The 21662-nt window shown below is 35.5% G+C and overlaps 1 protein-coding gene across 2 annotated transcripts in view; it reads right to left on the bottom strand.

The window, feature by feature from the left end:
* Nucleotides 1-1031: 1031 nt before the first annotated feature.
* GMPS (guanine monophosphate synthase) overlaps nucleotides 1032-21662 on the bottom strand; it is a 63812-nt gene continuing 43181 nt past the window's right edge. For both annotated transcript variants that reach the window (XM_027585844.1, XM_027585845.1), the window contains exons 8-16: nucleotides 20071-20222; nucleotides 19416-19589; nucleotides 17866-17971; nucleotides 15417-15532; nucleotides 12710-12835; nucleotides 7461-7576; nucleotides 3879-4009; nucleotides 2738-2910; nucleotides 1032-1154 (exon numbers count right to left, since the gene is read on the bottom strand). In XM_027585844.1, the coding sequence (XP_027441645.1) occupies nucleotides 1053-1154; nucleotides 2738-2910; nucleotides 3879-4009; nucleotides 7461-7576; nucleotides 12710-12835; nucleotides 15417-15532; nucleotides 17866-17971; nucleotides 19416-19589; nucleotides 20071-20222 (1196 nt within the window). In that variant the 3' untranslated portion in view covers nucleotides 1032-1052. The remainder of the gene's footprint in view (nucleotides 1155-2737; nucleotides 2911-3878; nucleotides 4010-7460; nucleotides 7577-12709; nucleotides 12836-15416; nucleotides 15533-17865; nucleotides 17972-19415; nucleotides 19590-20070; nucleotides 20223-21662) is intronic.

Here is a 21662-nt window from a genome sequence, read left to right as displayed (position 1 = left end):
AGTCCTATACAAGTTCTTGAATCTTACAGATGATAGAGGATTACAAGGTGTGGCATTATCTTGCATGGACTAAGACTGGTCACAGTCTTCTGAACAGTGGGTAATAAATCTGCCTACAGATTACATCTAAGAGTTCATTTTACAACTCTTTACTAGATAGTCTAAGCTGTGGGCGTGTGTAATGGTTTCTGTGGTCTCAGAGCTGGCCCTCTGACCAAACGAGATCAAAACTCTGACTTTATGCTACACCAGAGACAGCCTCTTCTGGGAAAGAGAACAGAAACTTCCTCACAAGGCTATGGGAGTTGGCAACATGGGTGGGTGGTGGGGGGATAAAGCTCCTCACTAATGAACAGGCTGACAGTGAACACCATGGCATCTATGTGGAACAGGATTTGAAAACATTTTAAACCAAGACCATTCGTAGCTTCTTTCTCCCATGGCTGTGATGTCATAAAATTCTAAAGTACCTCAACAAATTCCTGGTGTTTTCCATCTTAAGGGAGCTTACATTTGATAGCCCCAGTGTCCTGCAAAAGGGCTGGAACAGCCCACCTACACCTTATCTGGTATGTTCATCCCTCACCCCCACCTTTGGAGGAGTAAGGTTACTTATAAGTAAATTCAGATTCTCTGAAAGACATACATACTAAGTCACACTGGTAAATAACGGGTGTTTTCTAACAGCTCTTAGAAACTGGCAAGGGGAGAGAAGCCTATTACTACCCCCAAATTCACCCACCTTCATACATCTTCATTGACGGAGACATTAATAGCAACAGTGAGTTTATACATAAAGAACAAGTGAGGCAAAGGCAAAAGCAGTGCCAATCTGAGTGTAGGCAATGGTGCTTTGATTATACCCGTACAAATGCTTCAGTCCCTTTTAGTGATCCCCGACTCAGCTCTTAGGCCGTAGATTTTTGCTGTAGAGAACTCAGATGTGATGCAGCCGCTCCAGTAACTCTTTTCACAGTACCGCATGTCAATACTGGGAATGGTTTCTAATCAATTTAAACTGAACACAATACTTTAATAGAACAAGAAGTTTATTACTCCCACTCGGTAGTTCCTGGGGGCTTTGATGTTAAATCATACATAATTCGAGAAATACCAGGAATCTTCTTAATCTCAGTGACCATCTTTAACACCACCTGTTATAAAACAAAGATCATAAATAGAAGAGCCACGATCCAGCGCATGTCCAACATACCTAGAAGGCTTGCATTTACAATTAAAATGTGATCTACTTTTATTATTCTCTTCTATGTATATAGTATGGTCTCGGATTAATTTTATGTAGTGAACCTAATTTCCTTCTACAGATTTAAGTGAATTAACTCAGTACTACTCAAAGCGTAGTCTGCAAACAGTTGCCAGTCTGCAAATTATGTTTGTCCTAACAAGTGTTTAGAAACATTTACAGCAATTTGAAATTGCTGTGACATCCAAGCATGTGATACTATGTATTAAAAGCCAAGGCTTCAAATATATTCTGTGGCTGAAACATACAAGTCCATGGCCAGCACAGTGGCACATAATGCACTGTAATAACAACCACTACCAAGTGTACAAGAGGAGAATAAGGCCTGGTCACTTGAATGGACAGAGATTTGGCAAATTTGAGCCTAAGAGGAAACAAACTCTAAGCCACAATCCCCAACCTAGCTATCTAGCTATAACCAGAGCCTTGCATTAGAGTACAGAGCAGAGGTCCACCTCTGCAATAAAGTCTCACTTTGATTTCATTTGCTACTATGCAAATAGCTGCTCTGGAACACTCCAGGGGAGAGAGAACAGGAGGGAGATGGTGATCAAGAATAGTTGGTAGTCAGAGCGCCTGCATGGCTCAGTCGTTAAGCATCTGTCTTCGTCTTGGGTCATGATCCCAGGGCCCTGGGGATGGAGCCCTACATTGGGCTACCCGCTCGGTGGAGAGCCTGCTTCTCCCTCTCCCTTTGCCCCTCCCCCCTGCTCATGCTCTCTCTCACTCTGTTCTCAAATAAATAAAATCTTAAAAAAAAAATAGTTGGTAGTAGGCAGAGCATTAAGCAATTCATGGGTGTCTAGCCATCATGGTATCAAATCTCATCCATATTTCTGATAAACTCTTCTTCACTACCAGGGTTTTCTCCTTTACTTGGAAAATACTATTTATAAAGGAGAGGTTGGCAAGATTAGATAGAATTGTAGATTAGAGGTGGTTACTCCACATAGTAATCAGACATCTGGAGGAGTATAATAAATTTTTTTTATTATTTTTTTAATTTAAATTCAATTAGCCAAGTTATAGTACATCATTAGTTTTTAATATAATGTTCAATGGTTCATTAGTTGAGTATAACACCCAGTGCTTTATTTAATCAATTATGTGGAGATTAAAAAAAATAATAAAAGCCGAGGGGCGCCTGGGTGTCTCAGTATGTTAAGTGTCTGACCCTGGATTTTGGCTCAGGTCAGGATCTCAGGGTCGTGGGATGAAGCCCTGTCTTGAGCAGCCCCCCACACACACCCCTTTCAGGCTCTATGCTCAGTGGGGAGTCTGGCCCTCTGTCCCTCCCTCTGCCCCCCATCCCGCGCACACGCATGCTAATAAATCTCTAAAAAATAAAAAAGCCAATCTTACAAACAGAAAACCAACCCCAGAAATATCAATTTTGTCATAGCCTAGTCCAGTCACCATATTATAAAATGTAGGAGATATTAAAAATGTACATGAAAAAAACATATAAGTTACCTCTACAGGGATTTCATTGCCAGGTGTTGCAGGTATACCAGTCATGAAATCACTAGTAATAAAGGTTCGAATAACCACAGATCTCTGGCATGAAGGCTGCTTCTGAAGTGGGTCCCGATCAAAATGCAATGGTGTCAAAATCACTGGCATCTGGCTAATTTTCCCAGCATACCCTAGAAAAAGTAAACACGTAGAACAAATGACCACGTCATGGAAAAAGCACTCTAACCCAGTTCCATTAAATCATCCCAGATAACATCTAAAATCACATACATAAACATACCAGTTAAGACCATCACCATGCATTGTTTTCAACTACTGTCATATCTATAAGTAAACTCAACCACAAATACAAACAGTAGAATTTGATGATTGCAGTGATGCAGTATATATATAAGCCCATTCTTGTTACTCAAGGTAGTTATGGTCTATATTGTAAACACTGAATTAGCAAATTGTAAACCACTGTCCCTACAAGAAATAGAGAGATTCTTGCAAGCCTCTGGTCACAACATTTTCATCAATCAATCAATACGTAACCTTGTTTTATGTATGTTTCTGTTTAAGGACACCTTTTTTATTCTGTATTCATTAACAATGAATTATAGGCAACAACACTATTATAGGCAACAGCACTATAATTCATATATAAATAAAGCTTATCTAACCCACATATTTTCTCCATAAGGCACATGACAGTCTTCCCTGTGCTCAGAAACCCAGACAGCACCTCAGCACTATGACTGGGGGACATTTCAAACAGTAAAATCAGAAATAAGCACAGAAATGCAAAAAACATGCTACTAAATAGACTACAAAAAGGACATTTAAGAGTGAACAAAAAGAATATCAACTTGTATAACCTCAGCTGGGAACAATGGGAGTCAGGCAACTCAAATTTTTGCTTATATGTACATATCCACAAATGACCATAAAGGTGAAAAATTTTGTATGGCAGGCAGTATCATAGAACTGAATGAATAAATAATGAATGAATAATAAATGAATAAAAATAAATAATAAATGAATAATAAAAATAAAGGCATCTAAAAATTCAAACTTGCATCCTCCTAACTAGCAATCATAATGCCACATTTCAAAATTCTAGTTAGAGCATGTAGTAATAAAATGAACAACTTACCAGACTCCCTGAGAATGTTATGGGCCTCAAAGTCAGCTTGGCGTAAAGTACTGAGCACCCCTGTTGTCAAGAAAGTGGGAGTAACATCTGTAGGAGGTTCTTTAACTGGTGGGCCAAATATATAGACAACTCTAGAAGGGGAGGTGAAAATTATAGAGAAATGACAATTTAGTAGAAGAAGCAAGGAACATAGACTATCATTCTTTCCATTAATTCTGAGGCCCCTCTCTCACCCACTTCAAATCACCACATGGGTAAGACTGGATATAAGATTGTATATATAGGGGTGACTGAGTGGCTCTGGCATATGACTTTGGCTCAGGTTATGATCTCAAAGTCTTGGGATCGAGCCCTGCATCAGGCTCCATGCTCAGTGGGGAGTCTGCTTGTCCCTCTACTTCTCCCTCTGCCCCTCCCCCCACTCATACGCAAATAAAATCTTAAAAAAAAAAGATTATATACTTTCTTTTTGAAAGAGAGAGAGTGCATGCACATGTGGGGGAGGGGAGCAGAGGGAGAGAATCTTAACCAGGCTCCACACCCAGTGAAAAGTCTAACACAGAACTTGATCTCACAACCCTGAGATAATGACCTGAACCAAAATCGAGAGTCAGACACTTAACTGACTAAGCCACCCAGGTGCCCCGGGATATAAGATTATAGAAGGGTCTATGTTCTATGTACCTTCTTGAAAGTGTATTCTTTGGAAAAATAGTATCTCAGAGTATACAAAAATATATGGGATTATCACAATCCTCTTTTCATATGATGTACTGGATTGATGCATATCCCCCAAACTTCATGTCCATCTGGAATCTACAGGTGAAAATAGGGTCTTTGCAGATGTAGTTAAGATAAGGTCATAATGGATCAGGGTAGGCAAAAACTTTTGAAGGTGTTTTCCTCTTCTAAGAAGAGGAAAATGTGGAAACAGACAAAATAGAGAGGGCCATGTGAAGATGGCAACAGAGACTGGAGTTACACTGCCACAAGCCAACGATTGCCAGTAAACACCAGAAACTAGGAAGAGTCAAGGAAGGATCCTCCCCCAGAGCCTTATGCCATAGAGGGCATGGCCCTGCTAACACCCTGACTTCAGACTTCTAGCCTCTAGAACTGTGAGAGAATAAATTTGTTTTAAGCCTCCTGGTTTGTGGTAATTTGTTATAGTACCCCTAAGAAGTAAATATACATAAGCCTGGGGAAACACTGAGTTGAACAAATAAATAGGTTGTTTTATGCCAGAACTTCGAAACTATATGCTAATATGCACTAGAAACCTCCAAGATAAGGCTACAGTGCATTTCCTAAACTTATTTGACTAAATTCTTTTTCACTTTGCAAAACACTGATCTCAAAGATTCTCATTTCCCCATTATTAAAAATGTTACCAAAATAGAACTTGATATCCTACTATTTGCTCCTAAAAGGAATAACTCACTACTTCTTTAAGTAAACATCCGTTTGAAGGATAGGAAGATGCACTGCAGGCGTTAATAAAAGTAACTTTAATAAAAGAACACAGCTTGAGGAAATTAGGATCAGATAATTACAACTCAAGATGAATCCTACCACTGGTTGGGAGGACCTGTTCCACAACCTTCACCCAGAAAACAAGGGGCAGTCAGGATATAGATATGAATGCATCCTAGCTCTCCCGACTTGGACTCCAACCAGCACACAACTGTCCCCTTTCCCTAGCCCTATATGTCTTAACCAAAGAAAATACATCTCTCTTGGCAACTTCCATGGTGAAGTTTAATAATGCTTTTTTTCCTTTTTCTTAATATGTACTTGGAATAAAAACATACAGAAGAAAACAGCATCAGATCAAAACCACACTACCACCAATTCACTGCCTCCTCCCAAACATACTATATAGCAAGTTTTTGTCCCATGTATCAAATACCACACTTCTACTAAATACAGTCCATAGAGTTCATAAATGATCCTTCAAGGAAAAATCAACTAGGAAAAAGAATGCCATGAACTCGCTCTTTTTGTCTTATTTCTTACAAATAAGAGTGTTCCTAGAATGTACAGGAATAAGTAGTCTTTCACATTGTATAGGACAGTAAAACTGGAGTAGATACTCTCTATACAAAGATTCCACAATGCAAATTAAGAAAAAATTTGGCAAAAATAGAAAAAAATGTTTTAGTTGTTTAAATTCCAATTCCCAAAACAGACCCTGGCAAAGAAATCTAAAATTCACCGAAACTCTTAAAGGCTTGCTAGGTTCGTATTTTAAAAATCTATTTTTTGTTTGTTGGTTGTTAGACTTTATTTTTTTGCAGGGGGGAGGGATATTCGGGAAAGGAGGGAGGAGCAAATGAGGGAAAAAGAAAACAGGCAGAGAAACCAGCATATAAAAGGACAGAGAAAGTTTAAACAAGGGTGAGGGACCTGTGGCAAAAGAAAAATAGAGAGGGAAATGAAACTGTAATAATGTTGTGAAATGAAAAACAGAAGCAGTTGAGTCAAACTTAGGGAAAGGGAATGTTCTGTATGACCTAAAAAGTTTATTTCGACATTTAGCATTCTCTAGAAGATAGATAATGAACCATTATTTTAACCAAGGCAATTATCTCCATTCAAAATAGGCAATTACAAATTTACCATTATTTATTAATAATTCACTCTTTTCAGTATGCTGATGGTGCTTCTCTATCTGCAGGCCTTAGATTCATCACCGTAATAATATTAGCCTTTTAGTGGGCATGTTCCCACCAATAAAAAACTGGCTTCCCTGACTCCTTGTCTCAAAGGACATACCAACAGGCAGTTCTAGAACTATACACACCCTCCTGGGTGAACACCAATAGGTAGGTTCCTAATTCCTACAGCAAACTTGAGTAAACTGAAACCTCAAGTAACTCTTTTTGGTTGTTAACTGCTTAATACTCATGAAGAAAATGAAAAAAGAGTAGACAATGGTGAAACTAGAACATCTAATCACCGATCTGGTAGGAGATTTTTTTGAACTCTCTATGGGACACTGCAATGGACCATTACACATAGATTATAAATCAGTTGTTGATATATCCAACATTAGAAATTACCATGCAAGCGAAAGAAAAACTGGATCTGAAAAAAATAAATTCAAAATAAATTCCACATGTAGTTATTTTAATGATATCTGGCATATGCCTATTTCTTTTCTGTGACTTCCCCTGGGATTATTACTAAATTAACCAAGTCTCTATTGGTAATTATATAACCCATACATATTCCTTCCAGTAGAAGAAATCCTGGAAGAAAACATATTACCATAAAACCAACAGCTAGCATAAGCTCCTAATTTGGAAGACAGGTTTTAAAAGTGTCTTTAATATTTAATACTTCATAAAAAAAATCCTTCCTATTTTTTGTTTAAACAAGAGCAAAAAGTTTTTTAATAAGCAGATGACGGCACTGTGAGGAAGGAACAAAACACAAGGTATTATTAAGTTTCTGCTCAACTGTGACCTCTGTGCATGCCTGTATGTATACTTTTGAGTCTTTTGGTCTCTCAAAAGTGGGAAGATCTTAAAAAATACACCCTTCCATTTCACCTCACCCTTTGTCCCCTGCAGAACATACCTGTTAATGTTGTGACACATGCGAGGTATAAGTCTAGCCAGGAAAATAAGAGATTCCCAGTCAGGCTCATCTTTACTGGAGATGCCACACACATAACTATAGGAACGACAGTCACCCTAAAAAAAAAAAAAAATACAGTCAATAATTTTTAATGGTTTTATAGAAGCCAAAAGATGGATGGAAAATATTCCATGCGTGGTAACACCATTAACAATTGCTTTGATTTTTTTAAACAAAAACATGTTTGAATAAAAGTATATACAAATATTTCTCTAATGATATAAACCCTAAATTAAAATCCCATATTAAATTCTATCTAAATCAGTTCAGACACAAAGTGTCATGGTAATTTTAAAATTTTATTCAACACATGCCAGAGGCCCACTGGGATTTCATTCCAAGTATCTGCCCAAATGTATATAGCCAGCACACCTAATTTGGCAGACAAGACCTGCCCATGTTTTACCTCAACATAATAAAGGCTATATATGAAAAACCCACGGCTAACATCATGCTCAATGGTGAAAAGTGAGAGCTTTTCCTCTGAGAGCAGGAACAAGACAAGGATGTCCACTCCTGCCACTTTTATTCAACATGGTACTGAAAGTCCTGACTACAGCAATCAGAGAAGAAAAAAATAAGAGCTATCAATAGTGGTAAAGAAGTTAAGCTGTCACTATTTGAAGACAACATGATGCTACACACAGGAAATCCTAAGGACTCCACCAAAAAACTACTAGAAGTAATAAATGAATTCAGTAAAGTTGCAGGATACAAAATACCCAGAAATCAGTAGCATTTCTATACACTTACAATGAATTAGCAGAAAGAGAAATTAAGAATACCATTTACAATTGTACCAGAAAGAATTACATACCTAGGGATAAATTTAACCAAGAAGTAAAAGACCTGTAACTCTGAGAACTATAAAATGCTGATGAAAGAAACTGAAGAGGACATAAACAAATGGAAAGACATTCCATGCTCATGGATTAGAGGAATTACTATTGTAAAATGTCCATACTACCCAAAGCAATCTACACATTCAATGCAATCCTTATCAAAATACCACCAGCATTTTTCAGAGAACTAGAACAAATAATACTAAAATCTGTATGGAACCACAAAAGACCCCGGATAGCCAAAGCAATCTTGAGAAAGAACAACCAAGCTAAGGTATTACAATTCCAGATTTCAAGATAAACTATAAGGCCACAGTAATCAAAACAGTATGATACTGGCACAAAAACAGACACATAGATCAGTGGAACAGAGTAGAGAGCCCAGAAATAAACCCACACTTATATGATCAATTAATCTATGACAAAGGAGGGAAGAATATACAATGCGGAAAAAGTCTTTTCAATTAATGATACTAGGAAAGCTGGACAGCTACATGTAAAAGAATAAAACTGGACCACTTTCTAACACCATTCACAAAACTAAACTCAAAATGGATTAAAGATCTAAATGTGAGACCTGAAACCACAAAAATCCTAGAAGAGAACACAACAGGCAGTAATTTCTCTGGTATTAGCCATAGTAAACATTTTTCTAGGTATGTCTGAGGCAAGGGAAACAAAAGCAAAAATAAACTATTAGGACTACATTGAAATAAAGTTTTGCACAGTGAAGGAAACCATCGACAAAACCAAAAGGTAACCTACTGAATGGGAGAAGATATCTGCAAATGATATATCCAATAAGGGTTTAATATCCAAAATATGTGAAGAACTCACAAAACACCAAAAACCCAAACACTCCAATTAAAAAACAGACAGAGGACCTCAACAGATATTTTTTCAAAGACCTACAGATGGCCAAAAGACTCATGAAAAGATGCTCAACATCACTATTCATCAGGGAAATGCAAATCAAAACCACAATGAGATACCCCCTTACTCCTGTTAGAATGGCTAGTATCAAAAAGACAAGAAGTAGTAAGTGTTGGCAAGGATGTGGAGAAAAAGGAACCCTGGTGTACTGCTGGTGGGAATGTACAGCAACTGTGGAAAATAGTTTCTCAAAAAATGAAAAATAGAAATGCCATATGATTCAATAATTCTGTAATTCTACTAAAGGGTATATACCCAAAGAAAATGATAATGAAGACATTAAGTCGAAAAGATACATGCACCTCTATGTTTACTGCATTATTTACAATAACCAAGGTATGTCCACCAACAGATGAATGGATAAGGAAGATGTGATATGTACACACGTACACACAGAGAGAATATTATGCAGCCATAAAAAAGGATGAGATTTTTTTTTTTTTTTGCCATTTGCAAAACATGGATAGACCTAGAGGATATCATGCTAAGTGAAGTAAGTCTGACTGAGAAAGACAAATACTGTATGATTTCACTTATATGAAACCTAAAAACCAAATAAACAGCTGAATCAGACCTACGAATACAAGAATAAAATGATTATCAGAGGAAAGGGGGGTGGGAGGATGGGCAAAATGGGTGAAGGGGGAGAGATATAAGCTTCCAGTTAGAAGATAACTAAGTCACAGGAATAAAGCCACAACACAGGGAATACAGTCAATGGTTTTATAATAGGGATATATGGTGACAGATGACAGCTACACCTGTGCTGACAAGCACAGTCTAACATATAGAGAAGCTGACTCACTGTGCTGTACATGTGAAAATAACATAACATTGTGTGTCAATTATACTCTCACACACACAACTATTAAAATGAAAAAAGATCTACCCATGTTTATTAGGTGGATATTCTTAACTATTCTTAAGTCAGAGATAAAAATAATTTCATAAATATTTACTATAAATTTCTTTAAAAATGAACCACTGAAAATTAATTAATGAACCACTGAAATATCCATTAAGTTTAAGTTAAATATCCATTTAACTTAAAAATAAATGAATAAAACATAATATTGATTCCCTTTTCCTTTGTCCTTTTTATTTTTTTAAAGATTTATTTGAGAGAGAGAGAGAGCACAAGCAGGAAGAGCAGAGGGAGAAAGAATCTCAAGTAGACTCTTCGTTGAGTGCAGTGCCCAACACAGGGCTCGATCTCATGACCCAGAGATCATGACCTGAGCTGAAACCAAGAGTAGGATGCTTAACCGATTACTCCACCAGATGCCCCTCCTTTGTCCTTTTTAACCCAAGGGATTTGCTTAAAAATTTTTTTTAAAAAAAAGTTAAACTAAAATAAGCAATTTAAAAAGATTCATTAGCTAACTACCTACCAGCCACTATACTGAGAATATGAGAATTCAGACTATATGAATGCTAATTTGATTGTATCTGTCAAAGTTTAAAGTGTACACGTTCCTAATTCAGGACATGATCTTACAGAAACATGAATAACTGCCTGAAGAATGAATAACTGCTTGAAGAGTAAGATATTACTTGCTGAAATGCCTATAATAGTGAAAAGCTGAAATAGTTTAAATGTCCACTGGCAGGGAAATGATTAAACAATGGTATAACCACATATGGACTACAAGGCAGTAGTTAAGAATAATCTACTTGTAATGGCATGCAAAGATAAGAAATTCATGTCATCAAGTTTAAAGGAAAAAGATGACAATACACATCCATAATTCCTTTTTTTTTTCTTTTTAAAATTAATGTTTCTGGAAGGACACATACAACTGGAGAATAGGCAGAGGGAAAATTATCCTAAATGTACTGAATTTTTTTTTTACAAGTATGGTTTATTTTGGTATTTAGAAAATAAGCTTTATCGCTATACTAACCATGAATTTTGATTTTTTTTCTGGGCTTCCAAGGGTCTCACCTTCAAAACCATAAAAGACTAAAGTAAGATATCTAACAACAAAAGAAACTTTTACTTTGATGGTAAAAGTAGTGGAGCCTGAATAAGCTTCATTTTTAAAGAAGCCATTCATCTAACAAATTGCCTCAAACACCTATTCATCTAACATTATTATCTATAATAATTATCTAAGAAGGGGAATGTGGAACTAATTCAATTCAACTTCCCGCCTAGCAGGAGTTAGTATAGAGTTGGAAGTCCTCTGTATGAGATCTACTTAGGACTGGAAAAACTTCTACAAATCAAATAACTTACCTGTTCTTCTATTTTTATGTAGTAGGATAATATCTGCCTGTAAGTATCATAGCATAAATTTCAAAATGAATCTGTGTATGATAAGATAACCAAATACCACTGAAAGAAAATTATTTCTACAATTCCAGAAAGGCTTATTTTAATAGTGATTTTAAAAAGAATACACATAGCTTTCACATATGGCCTTTAAAAAGGGGGGAAGAGGGAACAAGTTCAAAATAACTGGACCTATCATTTCCATGAACTAAAATACTTTAAAGACAACAATGAATTTTTATTGTCTCATTTACAGACAGAGAGCTACATGGATTGAGGAGAAGGAGGAATTTAAACTGATGACTCAACTTCATGTATTTAGGAAAAAAAGTATACTTACTAAGTTTCAGATGAATAATCTCTAAAACAGAGTTAATTTCTTCCCACACATAAGGAAGGCCCAATAACTGGCATTCATACCATTTTGAGTTGAATTACTGACACTTTTTCTAGTTTCCATTTAACTAAAAGCCCTAACAGAATAGAAACTTTCCTCTTCCCTACCCTCCCAAGCTTTTCCCCAGAAACTCACTTGAAGATCATATAAAGGAGAATTAATATAATCTATTTATAAATAACATTTTAAAAGTGAAAACTATATTATCCTCACATGCTTTTACAATTAGAAAAACAGAATAAATACAAAAATGTTAGTTGTACATGATCACAGCTAAGAAAGAATATGTTGAAGACACAGAGAGCACAGGGTTTAAGGAATACACAAGCTGAGAGCAAGACTTAAATAGTGTAACATGTTCATCTGGGGGTCTTCTTGCACTTAACACTTCTAAAGTCACAGTACACTTTCACACCAAGAAGCACACATAAGGACAGTACTTCCTGGTACCTGCTCTTCAAGGCAGAAGCAAGCAAGTCAACCCTACAGCAAACCATTGTTTGAATATTTACTTTTGGTTGGAGATGACAGATGTTCCCAAACTACAAAATCTCAGCCTGAATATTTAGTTCCTATAACCTTATTCACTCCATAAACACTCTATAAAGTACCACCTTTTTACATTTCCAAATTTGGTGTATATACTTTATTTCATTTTCCTAAGTCGTTCCTATTTCAATATTAGTGGAAAGAATAAACTGCAAAAAGTTACGTTACAGATCAATGAATTCATACAACTCACCTGCACACCTACAGTTTTAATTGGCAACAGGAAGGCATTCAATGAATGCAAACTTGTAATTTGCATCAGCTTCTCCTGATCCTCTTCCGTTGTACAAGCTTTGACTCTTTGTAATAGTGTATGTGGCTGAGAAAAGCAAACAGACATTTCTTAAGGTTTCAAGAAATATTCTTGATTTATTTTTAAAAATAAATGATATTCAAGAAATTCAAGAAATATTCTTGATTTATTTTTAAAAATACTTGATATTCAAGTATTCTTTTGGTATTTATTACTGTCTTATGTATCTACACTTACTGGTTTACAGCAAGAGATCCTATTTGATATTTGACTGGTGTGTGCTATGCAGTGCATTAGAATTTCACTCCTGAGGGCCAGGGCTATGAGGAGTATCCAGATAAGAAACACAGATTATATCTGTATACTTCGGGGATTCAATCCTGTCAGCAGCAAGGGACACACCTCGCATGAGTTAAACCTTTTCCTTATAATAAAACCTCTTACCATAAAGTCACTTTTGTCTAAAACTAATATATCTCCACCAACTTCCTTTTTTTGGTGTATTTGCCTGGTATATGCTCTTCCATTCTTTTACTTTCACTCTTTCTATCCTTAGGTAAACAGGCTATACTTAGATTTTACTTCTCAATCCAGTTTGACAATCTGTCATAACTGGAGATATTAGTCCTTTTAATTAATTGTGGGTTAATAATATGGTTGGATTTCATGCTACCATTTTATTCAGTAGTTTCTATTTGTCCCAGTTTTTAGGTTTCTTTGTCTTTTCTTACATTTTTCTACTATTTCTCCCAGCTCATTTATTTCCCTTCTACTGGTTTTGAAGTTAAACCCTGTATTTTTCTTCTTTTAGTAGTTCCCCCTAAGTGTTAACATGGATACTTAACAGAAGAGAATCAATCTCTCTGTCCCCCTAGCAAACAATACAAGTATCTTTGAATGCTTTAACTTCAATCAATTTCCTGTGGCTTATATGCTATTTTAGTTGTATATTGTTATAATATTTTTAAACAAACAAAAATTAGAGATTATTTTTATTATACAGCCCATGTTTGTTCCAGGCTGAGAACCACTGCCTTTAGTTCCTTAAGTAATGGACTGTTGGTAATAAATTGTTTATCTAAAAATGTCATTTGCCCTAGTTCTTAGAAGACAGTTCATCTGTTCACTATTCACAATTATTTTCTCATGGCACTCTGAAATCTTCTTGTTTTTCCCGTGCTTTCAGTATAATAGTCATTCCTTCAAAGGATAAACAATCTTTCTTCTGTAGCTGTTTTGTCTTTGGCAGTCTGCAGTTTTGATAGGTATGCCTACTAGGTGTCAATTTTTTTTTCACTATCCTAAATGAGATGTGTTACATTTCCTGAATCTGAGGTATGGTGTCTTCACCAGTGTGGACGAATTCAAATACTTTTGTCTATTATCTCCTCCTGGACATATGTTAAAATTGACCTTTTCATTCTATTTTAACCTCTTCTCTATATATTTTCTCTTTGATGCTTTGTTCCAATTTCTGGATAATTTCTTAACATCTGTTTTTGAGTTCATTACTTCTTTCTTTAGCTGTTTTTAATTTCAGTTATTTTCATTACTAGAACTTAATTTTTTTCAAAGCTGCCCAAGTCATTTGATAGTCTTTTACCATATACCTTATTCTCATTATCAACTGCTTCTTTTAATTCTACATACTTTACACTAACTCCAGTATCTGAAATGTTTGAGGGTCTTGTGCCAGTTTTTTCCACTAGCTCTCATTCATGTTACTTTACTTCTGTATATATTTTGCAATATTTTAAGTTCATATATATTTATTGGAACTCTGTATGTGGGGATCTTTTAAGGCCTTAAGACAATCCAGAAAGAATTTAAATTGCTAAGCCTGACACCTGGAAGCACTACCAACCAAGGTCCACTTTAAATTCTTAGCTTGAAGTTTTTCAGATGACAAAGATTATAAATTTAGGCACCAAATCTACAGAAGGACTGCTAGACTTTTACATCCATCCTTAGTTTGGAGTAAAAATGTTTTCCCTTACTTTCTTGCAATACATATAAAATATACTTTTTAAAGATTTTAAGTAATTTCCACACCCAACATGGGGCTCAAACTCATGACCCCAAGATAAAGAGTCGCAAGCTCTACCAACTGAGCCAGCCAGGCACGCCTAAAATATTTTTAAACACCCCTTCATATCTAGAATTTTTAGGATTCAAGGTATCTTATCTGTTGTAAGGCTAAAAAGATAAGTCTACAATTATAAGCCTCTGTAGAATATTTTCTGTATAGTCATTTAACATGTTAAATTACCCTGAATCTTCAAAAAATGAAATTCTAATAAATTCATTGTAGATACTAGAGTACTACAAGAATCCATTCAATTCCTTATACTGATGAGCTATGTCTATTTAAAGCTCCTTTAATATACAAATTCAATGTAAATTATTACCTTTTTTAAAGATTTTATTTATTTATTTATTTATTTATTTATTTATTTATTTGAGAGCGAGAGAGAGAGAGAGAGAGAGAGAAACAGCATGAGAGGGGAGAAGGCCAGAGGGAGAAGCAGGCTTCCCGCCGAGCCGGGAGCCCGATGCAGGACTCGATCCCAGGACTCCGGGATCATGACCTGAGCCGAAGGCAGTCGCTTAACCAACTGAGCCACCCAGGCGCCCCTCAAATTATTACCTTCTTAACACTTGCAGAAAAATCAGCTACTATTTTCAAAATATTGTTGGTTTCAGGAAAGTCCTTACAAATGTAAGGTTCTTCAGCACATATTACTCTGATTGCCAGGCCAGGACCTAAAGAGAACCATAACAATGGTATTTAATATAAATTTTATATTTAATATAAAACATCAGTTTCCAAATATAAAATCCTTCCAAAAATTAAAATCCGTTGGTCATTTTAAGTTTTTTCCAGTTTTACTGATCTCAGTAACTGACACATAACCATTGTAAGCTTATTTTTTTTTAAGATTTATTTATCTATTTGAGAGATGAGGAGGGGTAGAGGGAAAGAACCCCAGGCAGACTCCCTGCCAAGAATGGAGCCCAACTGGGGGGCTGATCCCACGATCCCGAGACCATGACCCGAGATGAAACCAAGAGTGGGAGACCCAACCAACTGAGCCCCTCCACTTCAAGTTTTTTTAAGTGTTTTATTTCAAATGTAACTATTAGTTTCCCATCCAACTCACCATTTTTTAGAATGCTTTAGTTCTCTTTACATCAATGATTTCTATCTAGTTTTGGGAGCCCATGTATTAAGTGTCACAAAATTCTCCAATAAATATTAATTCATAATATATGCGCCCATCTTTTTTAAACTTATTAAAGGAATTTTTAAATATATAGAAAAGTAAAGAGGACAGTGTAATGAACCACCTTATTATTCATCACCCATGTTCAACTACCAATCTAATTTAGGAAGAAGAATATGCTGTTTAAAAAAAAAAAAAAGTACAACAGAGTGTTTAATTCTAAAAATGCAAACTGGTATTTCTATTTCACCAAATACTTAAAAGGATGAAAACATAAGGTATGTATGCATGGATCTAAAAAAAAAAAAAAAATGGATTCTGCTTCTTTACTAAAGCAGAAAAGGTATCCTGTGAGATACTTGGTTATAGACAAAACCTTAGCCATGTTCCATTAATTCCTCAGTTTCATTCTTCATCTGTAGAATAAACAGTTTATTTAAAGTAAGTAGTATGCCTTATTTTTTTAAAAGCACCAAAATATTTTTTACCAAAGAAATCTTACATAATAAAAAAAAAAATCCAATATATAAAGACTTTTAAAAGTCAAGTGACTCTAGCGCAATGATGACCAAGGACACAGGACCACTTGACTCCCTCCATTACATTCACACACAATCCTTTGCCGACACACAAGTTAGAGACTGAATATCTTGAATTCCCAGATTTGAAGTTTATTGATACAAATAGCGCTAATCACCACATGAGTTATATATACCTTTGTGAGACTGCTTATAGGACCAATATGATATTTAAGAGTACAAGTTCTGAGGGGAGACTGTCAGGGCTAGCTCCAGACCTAATCTGCATTAACTTTTGGCTAACAGGGCTCTGTTCCCAAAATTTCCTCATCTATAAAGCAGAATAATGGTAGTTTTATTGTGAGGATCAAATAAGACAGTATGTGTAAAATATTTAGCAGAATGCCTAGCACATACTAGTACTTAAGAATTGTTAACTTTTACTATACTTAGACCATTCTCTCGACTCATCACCTAATGACTACTATAAAGAACCAGAAACTGAGGTACAAGACTTACCCAAGCTCAAGAACTTCTAACAAGAACAGTTTAAGACTCTCAGTCCTAACTTTAAATAAATACCACCTTCAGTTAGTTATTTTTCTATATGACAGCAGCAAATGACTATTTAAACTGAGTATTTTTTTATTTGTTCATGAATTCGTTACATACAGCCCTATGCAAAGAAGTAATTCATTCAGATAAGTAGTCAACCATAGGATTAGGATTGCAGAGAACCACGTTTTAACCTTGTCTTCCATGGAAGGCATCATGGTATAGTAGAAAGAACATATAAATTGCAGCTCTAACACTAAGACTTGTATGGCAATGTGGGGTACCTGGGTGGCTCAGTTTAAGCATCTGACTCGATTTCAGCTCAGGTCATGATCTCAGGGTTGTCAGATCAAGCCCCATGTTGGGCTCTGCACTGGGTGTGAAGCCTGCTTAAGATTCTCTCTCCCTATCCCTCTGCCCTTCCCCCTGCTGGCATTCACGCTGGCTCTAAAATAAATAAATAAAATCTTTAAAAAAAAAAAAAAAGAAAGAATTGCGTGGCAATGTTATTAAAATATCTCTATACCTTGTTTTTCTCATCTGATGGCAACATTATAGGCCAGACTCACTGGGGTGGTGTAATATTTAAATATAAATACAATGGAAAATAATTATGTAAGAAAATGAAGTATATACAATAGATATTAAGAAGAATTTTGTTCCCTACCCACACTTTCCTTTCTCTAAAGTTACATATTCCAAGATAAAAAGTTATTTCAAAATTGTCTGAATTGATTTTTCTTCAACATGAAAGTCTAATGACAAATCGAACAATTCAATTCTATTTTTTTTTTTTTACCTGGAAATGGATGTCTGGAAACTAACTCTTCTGGAAGTCCAAGTTCTCTGCCTAAAATTCTTACTTCATCCTTATGAAAATCTTTCAGAGGTTCTATTACTTTTCCCTGCAGAGGGAAAAAGCCAATTAATACAAATTAGTAATGAAAATGACATGGAAAATAAAGAATAACATATTATTGGCCTTTCCTGATTTTTTAATCTAAGGTGAAAGACATTTTTTAAAATTTCATATCTTAAAGTATTTTCTGCCATGTGTTCATAAGGAATTAGATGAGTATTTTACTGATCTTCGTACTTCTCTTTGAAACACATTTTAAACATAAACCTTTCAAATATAAATAAAGCAGAGCAGTCCTACCCACCATCTCTGATCTAGTTCTCTTTAGAATACAAGGCAATTAGAAAACATCATACTAGTGTTTCAAAATTAAAGTTTTCCAAATGATACCATGAAATGAAAAAACAACTTACTCCTATTTGATAAAGGACTTAGAGTGTAAAAAGAACACTTACAATTCAGTAATAAAAAGATAAATAAACCAATTAAAAATGTGCAAAATATTGGGATATTTCTAAGAAGATATACAAATGGCCAATAAGCACATGAAAAGATGCTCAACATCATTAGTTTTATTAAGAAAATGCAAATCAAAAGCACAATGAGATACCACTTCACATGCACTAAGATGCCTAAAATAAAGACAGATGGTAGCCATCTTAATGAATGTGAATTACAAAAAAAAAGAAAGAGAGAGAAAATAACAATTATTGGCAAGGTGTGGAACATTGTTGGTGGATTATAATATGATATAACTGCTTTGTAAACATTAAGAAGTCCCTTTTAAAAATTAAAAATAGAACTACCATGGGGTGCCTGGCTGCCTCAGTCAGTAGAGCATACGACTCTTAATCCTGGAGTTTTAAATTCAAGCTCCATGCTGAGTGTAGAGATTACTTAAAATCTTACAAAAACAAAACAAACAAAAACTACCATATGATCCAGCAATACTGCTTCTTGTATATAACAACAACAAAAAAAAACCTGAAAGCAGAGTCTCCAAGAGATATCTGCCAACTCATGTTCATAGCAGCACAATTCACAACAGCCAAAAAGTAGAAGCAACCCAAATGTCCATTAACAGATAAATGGATAAACAAAATGTGTATATACATACAATAAATTATTATTTAGCCTTAAGAAGGAAATCCTGTCATATGTTACAACATGGATGAACCTTGAGGACCTATGCTAAATGAAATAAGCCAGTCACAAAAAGACAAATGATTTCACTTTTATAGGGTATCTAAAGTAGTCAAATTCATGGAGACAGAAAGTAGAATGGTGGTTACCAGGGGTTGGGGAAAAGGAGAAGAGAGTAGCTGTTGTTCAAGGGATATAAAGTTCCAGTTTTACAAGATGAGTAAGTTATGGAGATCTGTGTCACAACAATGCAAATATACTTAACATTACTGAACTATCCATTAAAAATGGTTCAGGGACAGAGGGAGGGAGAAAGGCTTTATGGCAAAGTTCTCATAAGCTTTTACCTCTTCTCTCAACTTTCTGATAAGCTCTGTGTCATTGTGATGGGTTTTGATGAGTTCAGCTTTGCCACTTGCAACAAGGGATGCACTTTCAATTAAATCAGGCCGTAAAGTACCTTGGGCAAGGAAAACCTCCTCTGGTTTCAGGTTCATTTCTCCAATTACTTCATTGGCAATCTATAACCAAGAGGAGTAAAACAGCCTTTTAAAGAGATCAATCTTTAAAAAAAAGATAGCAAAGTCTTTTTTATTTATACTTTCAACAAGATTTCTCAGAATCCTTTTGCAATACTGACCAAGAGGTAAAATCCACACCAACTCCCAAAGAAAACTCTTTTAAGAACATATGCTTTAGAAAGATTCATAAAGATGGGCAAACATTCAAGAGCCTGAAAACTAGCCACTGAAATACTCAAAGAACTAAAAAGTCTAATATCAACTGAAACACCTATTCTTAAAATAAATAAAAGCCTGGCAACATAAGTATATGTGTTTTTAAAAAACCAGTCAGTATAATAGTTACATACACTAAAATTCTTAATAAAAAAAAAAAATCAAAATTAGTCAGCAAATTTGATTATTTCATATAAGGATGAGGAAAAACAAATACTAAAATTCACATCAAAAATAGTACACATTGTGGATATTAAAAAGGTACCTTAACAAAAGTATCCCCAATAATTTTTCTTTTCTCTTCAGGACTTGTTGTCATATTTAATGTTTTGCTAATTCTTTTTCGTGGAGTTCTATCTTCATCTGATATTGGTAGAGTTGTTGTTCCGTTGTAGAAAGAATGAGCGGCATTTATCACTGAGGAAGAGAAGAGAAGCACATTTTAAAACTAATAGAAGATTTTAAAAAACATAAATAATGGGTCAAACTACAGAAAGAAAACCTAGATCAATCTTTTGATCACCCTTACCTCGGCTACATATTATAGAACTACCAATAAACCATGATTAATAGAGTCCAGACACAGGAACTTACTAAATTTTGTTTTTTTGAGAATCCTGTGGCATTTAGTAATCTAAGGCCATAATATCATACATTATGCTGATTGCTTTCCTGTATTCAGTGCCCCACCAGAACAACAAGCAAAAGCCAAAGGAAGAAGCATAGCCCCAAGGGAGCTAAAAGTAGGGGTTCATATACAGGGATCAAAGTCCTCCGAACCGCACACCGAATTAAACAGTCTCTTGAAAAACTGATGTTTATCAGCATACATTTAGCAATCACTGGCTATCCTTTTATTTTTCAAGAGCAAGGTACTTAAAAACTTACTAAGATCTCTATTTGGTGGTAAGGCTGAACAACTGGTGAACCTCACTGAAATACAGCTGGCTATTTCACTGGGGGACACCAGTGAATTTGTAGCTCTTTCTCTTAAACTGGTCAATTACCCCAGAAAAGACACCTCCAATCTCCTGCCTATCAGCATTCTGATAACGAAATACCAGAAGGCAGGGAGAGAGTCACCATTCAATATACAGATTTTTGCTTAACCCTACTGTTTCTAACGTAGAATCTTATTTCTACCCTCAACTATGCCTGGTATTGACATCCCCAAGTCCAAAGTTTCTTTTCTGTAGCCTCTCTAGAGAATAAATCCACAGTCTTCCCATAGGAAGGGATAGCAGCAATTTATTCCTGTGTTAAGGAAAAGAATCTCCTTCTCAGATTTTCAACCAAACTGTTTTAGGCTCACCCAGAGAACCACACCCCACAGGGAAGCCAATGTTTCCAAATCTTGAGCCTCCCCACAAATCCTGCTTTTGTTAGTTTCCTCCCCTTAGCAACATTTTACTAGATATGTCTCCTCAGACAAGGGAAAGGAAAGCAAAAATAAACTATTGGGACTACATCAAAATAAAAAGCTTTTGCACAACAAAGGAACCCATCAACAAAATGAAAAGGCAACCAACTGAATGGAAGAAGATATTGCAAAGGACATATCTGGTAAGAGATTAATACTCAAAATATATAAAGAACTTCTACAACTCAACAGCAAAAACACAAACAACGCAATCAAAAAATGGACAGAGGACCTGAAGAGACATTTCTCCAAAGAAGATATACAAAAGGGCAACAGGTACATAGAAAGATGCTCAATATCACTACTTATTAGGGAAATGCAAATTAAAACCACAGTGAGATATCACCTCATACCTGTTAGAATGGCCATCAGCAAAGACAAGAGATAATAAATGCTGGCGAGGATGTGGAGAAGAGGGAATCCATGTGCAATGTTGG

The sequence above is a fragment of the Zalophus californianus genome, chromosome 1, assembly GCF_009762305.2.
Source record: "Zalophus californianus isolate mZalCal1 chromosome 1, mZalCal1.pri.v2, whole genome shotgun sequence".
In the NCBI taxonomy this organism is placed as follows: domain Eukaryota; kingdom Metazoa; phylum Chordata; class Mammalia; order Carnivora; family Otariidae; genus Zalophus; species Zalophus californianus.
The sequence above is the reverse complement of the archived record's forward strand: the minus strand, read 5'-3'. Positions and strand labels throughout refer to the sequence as shown.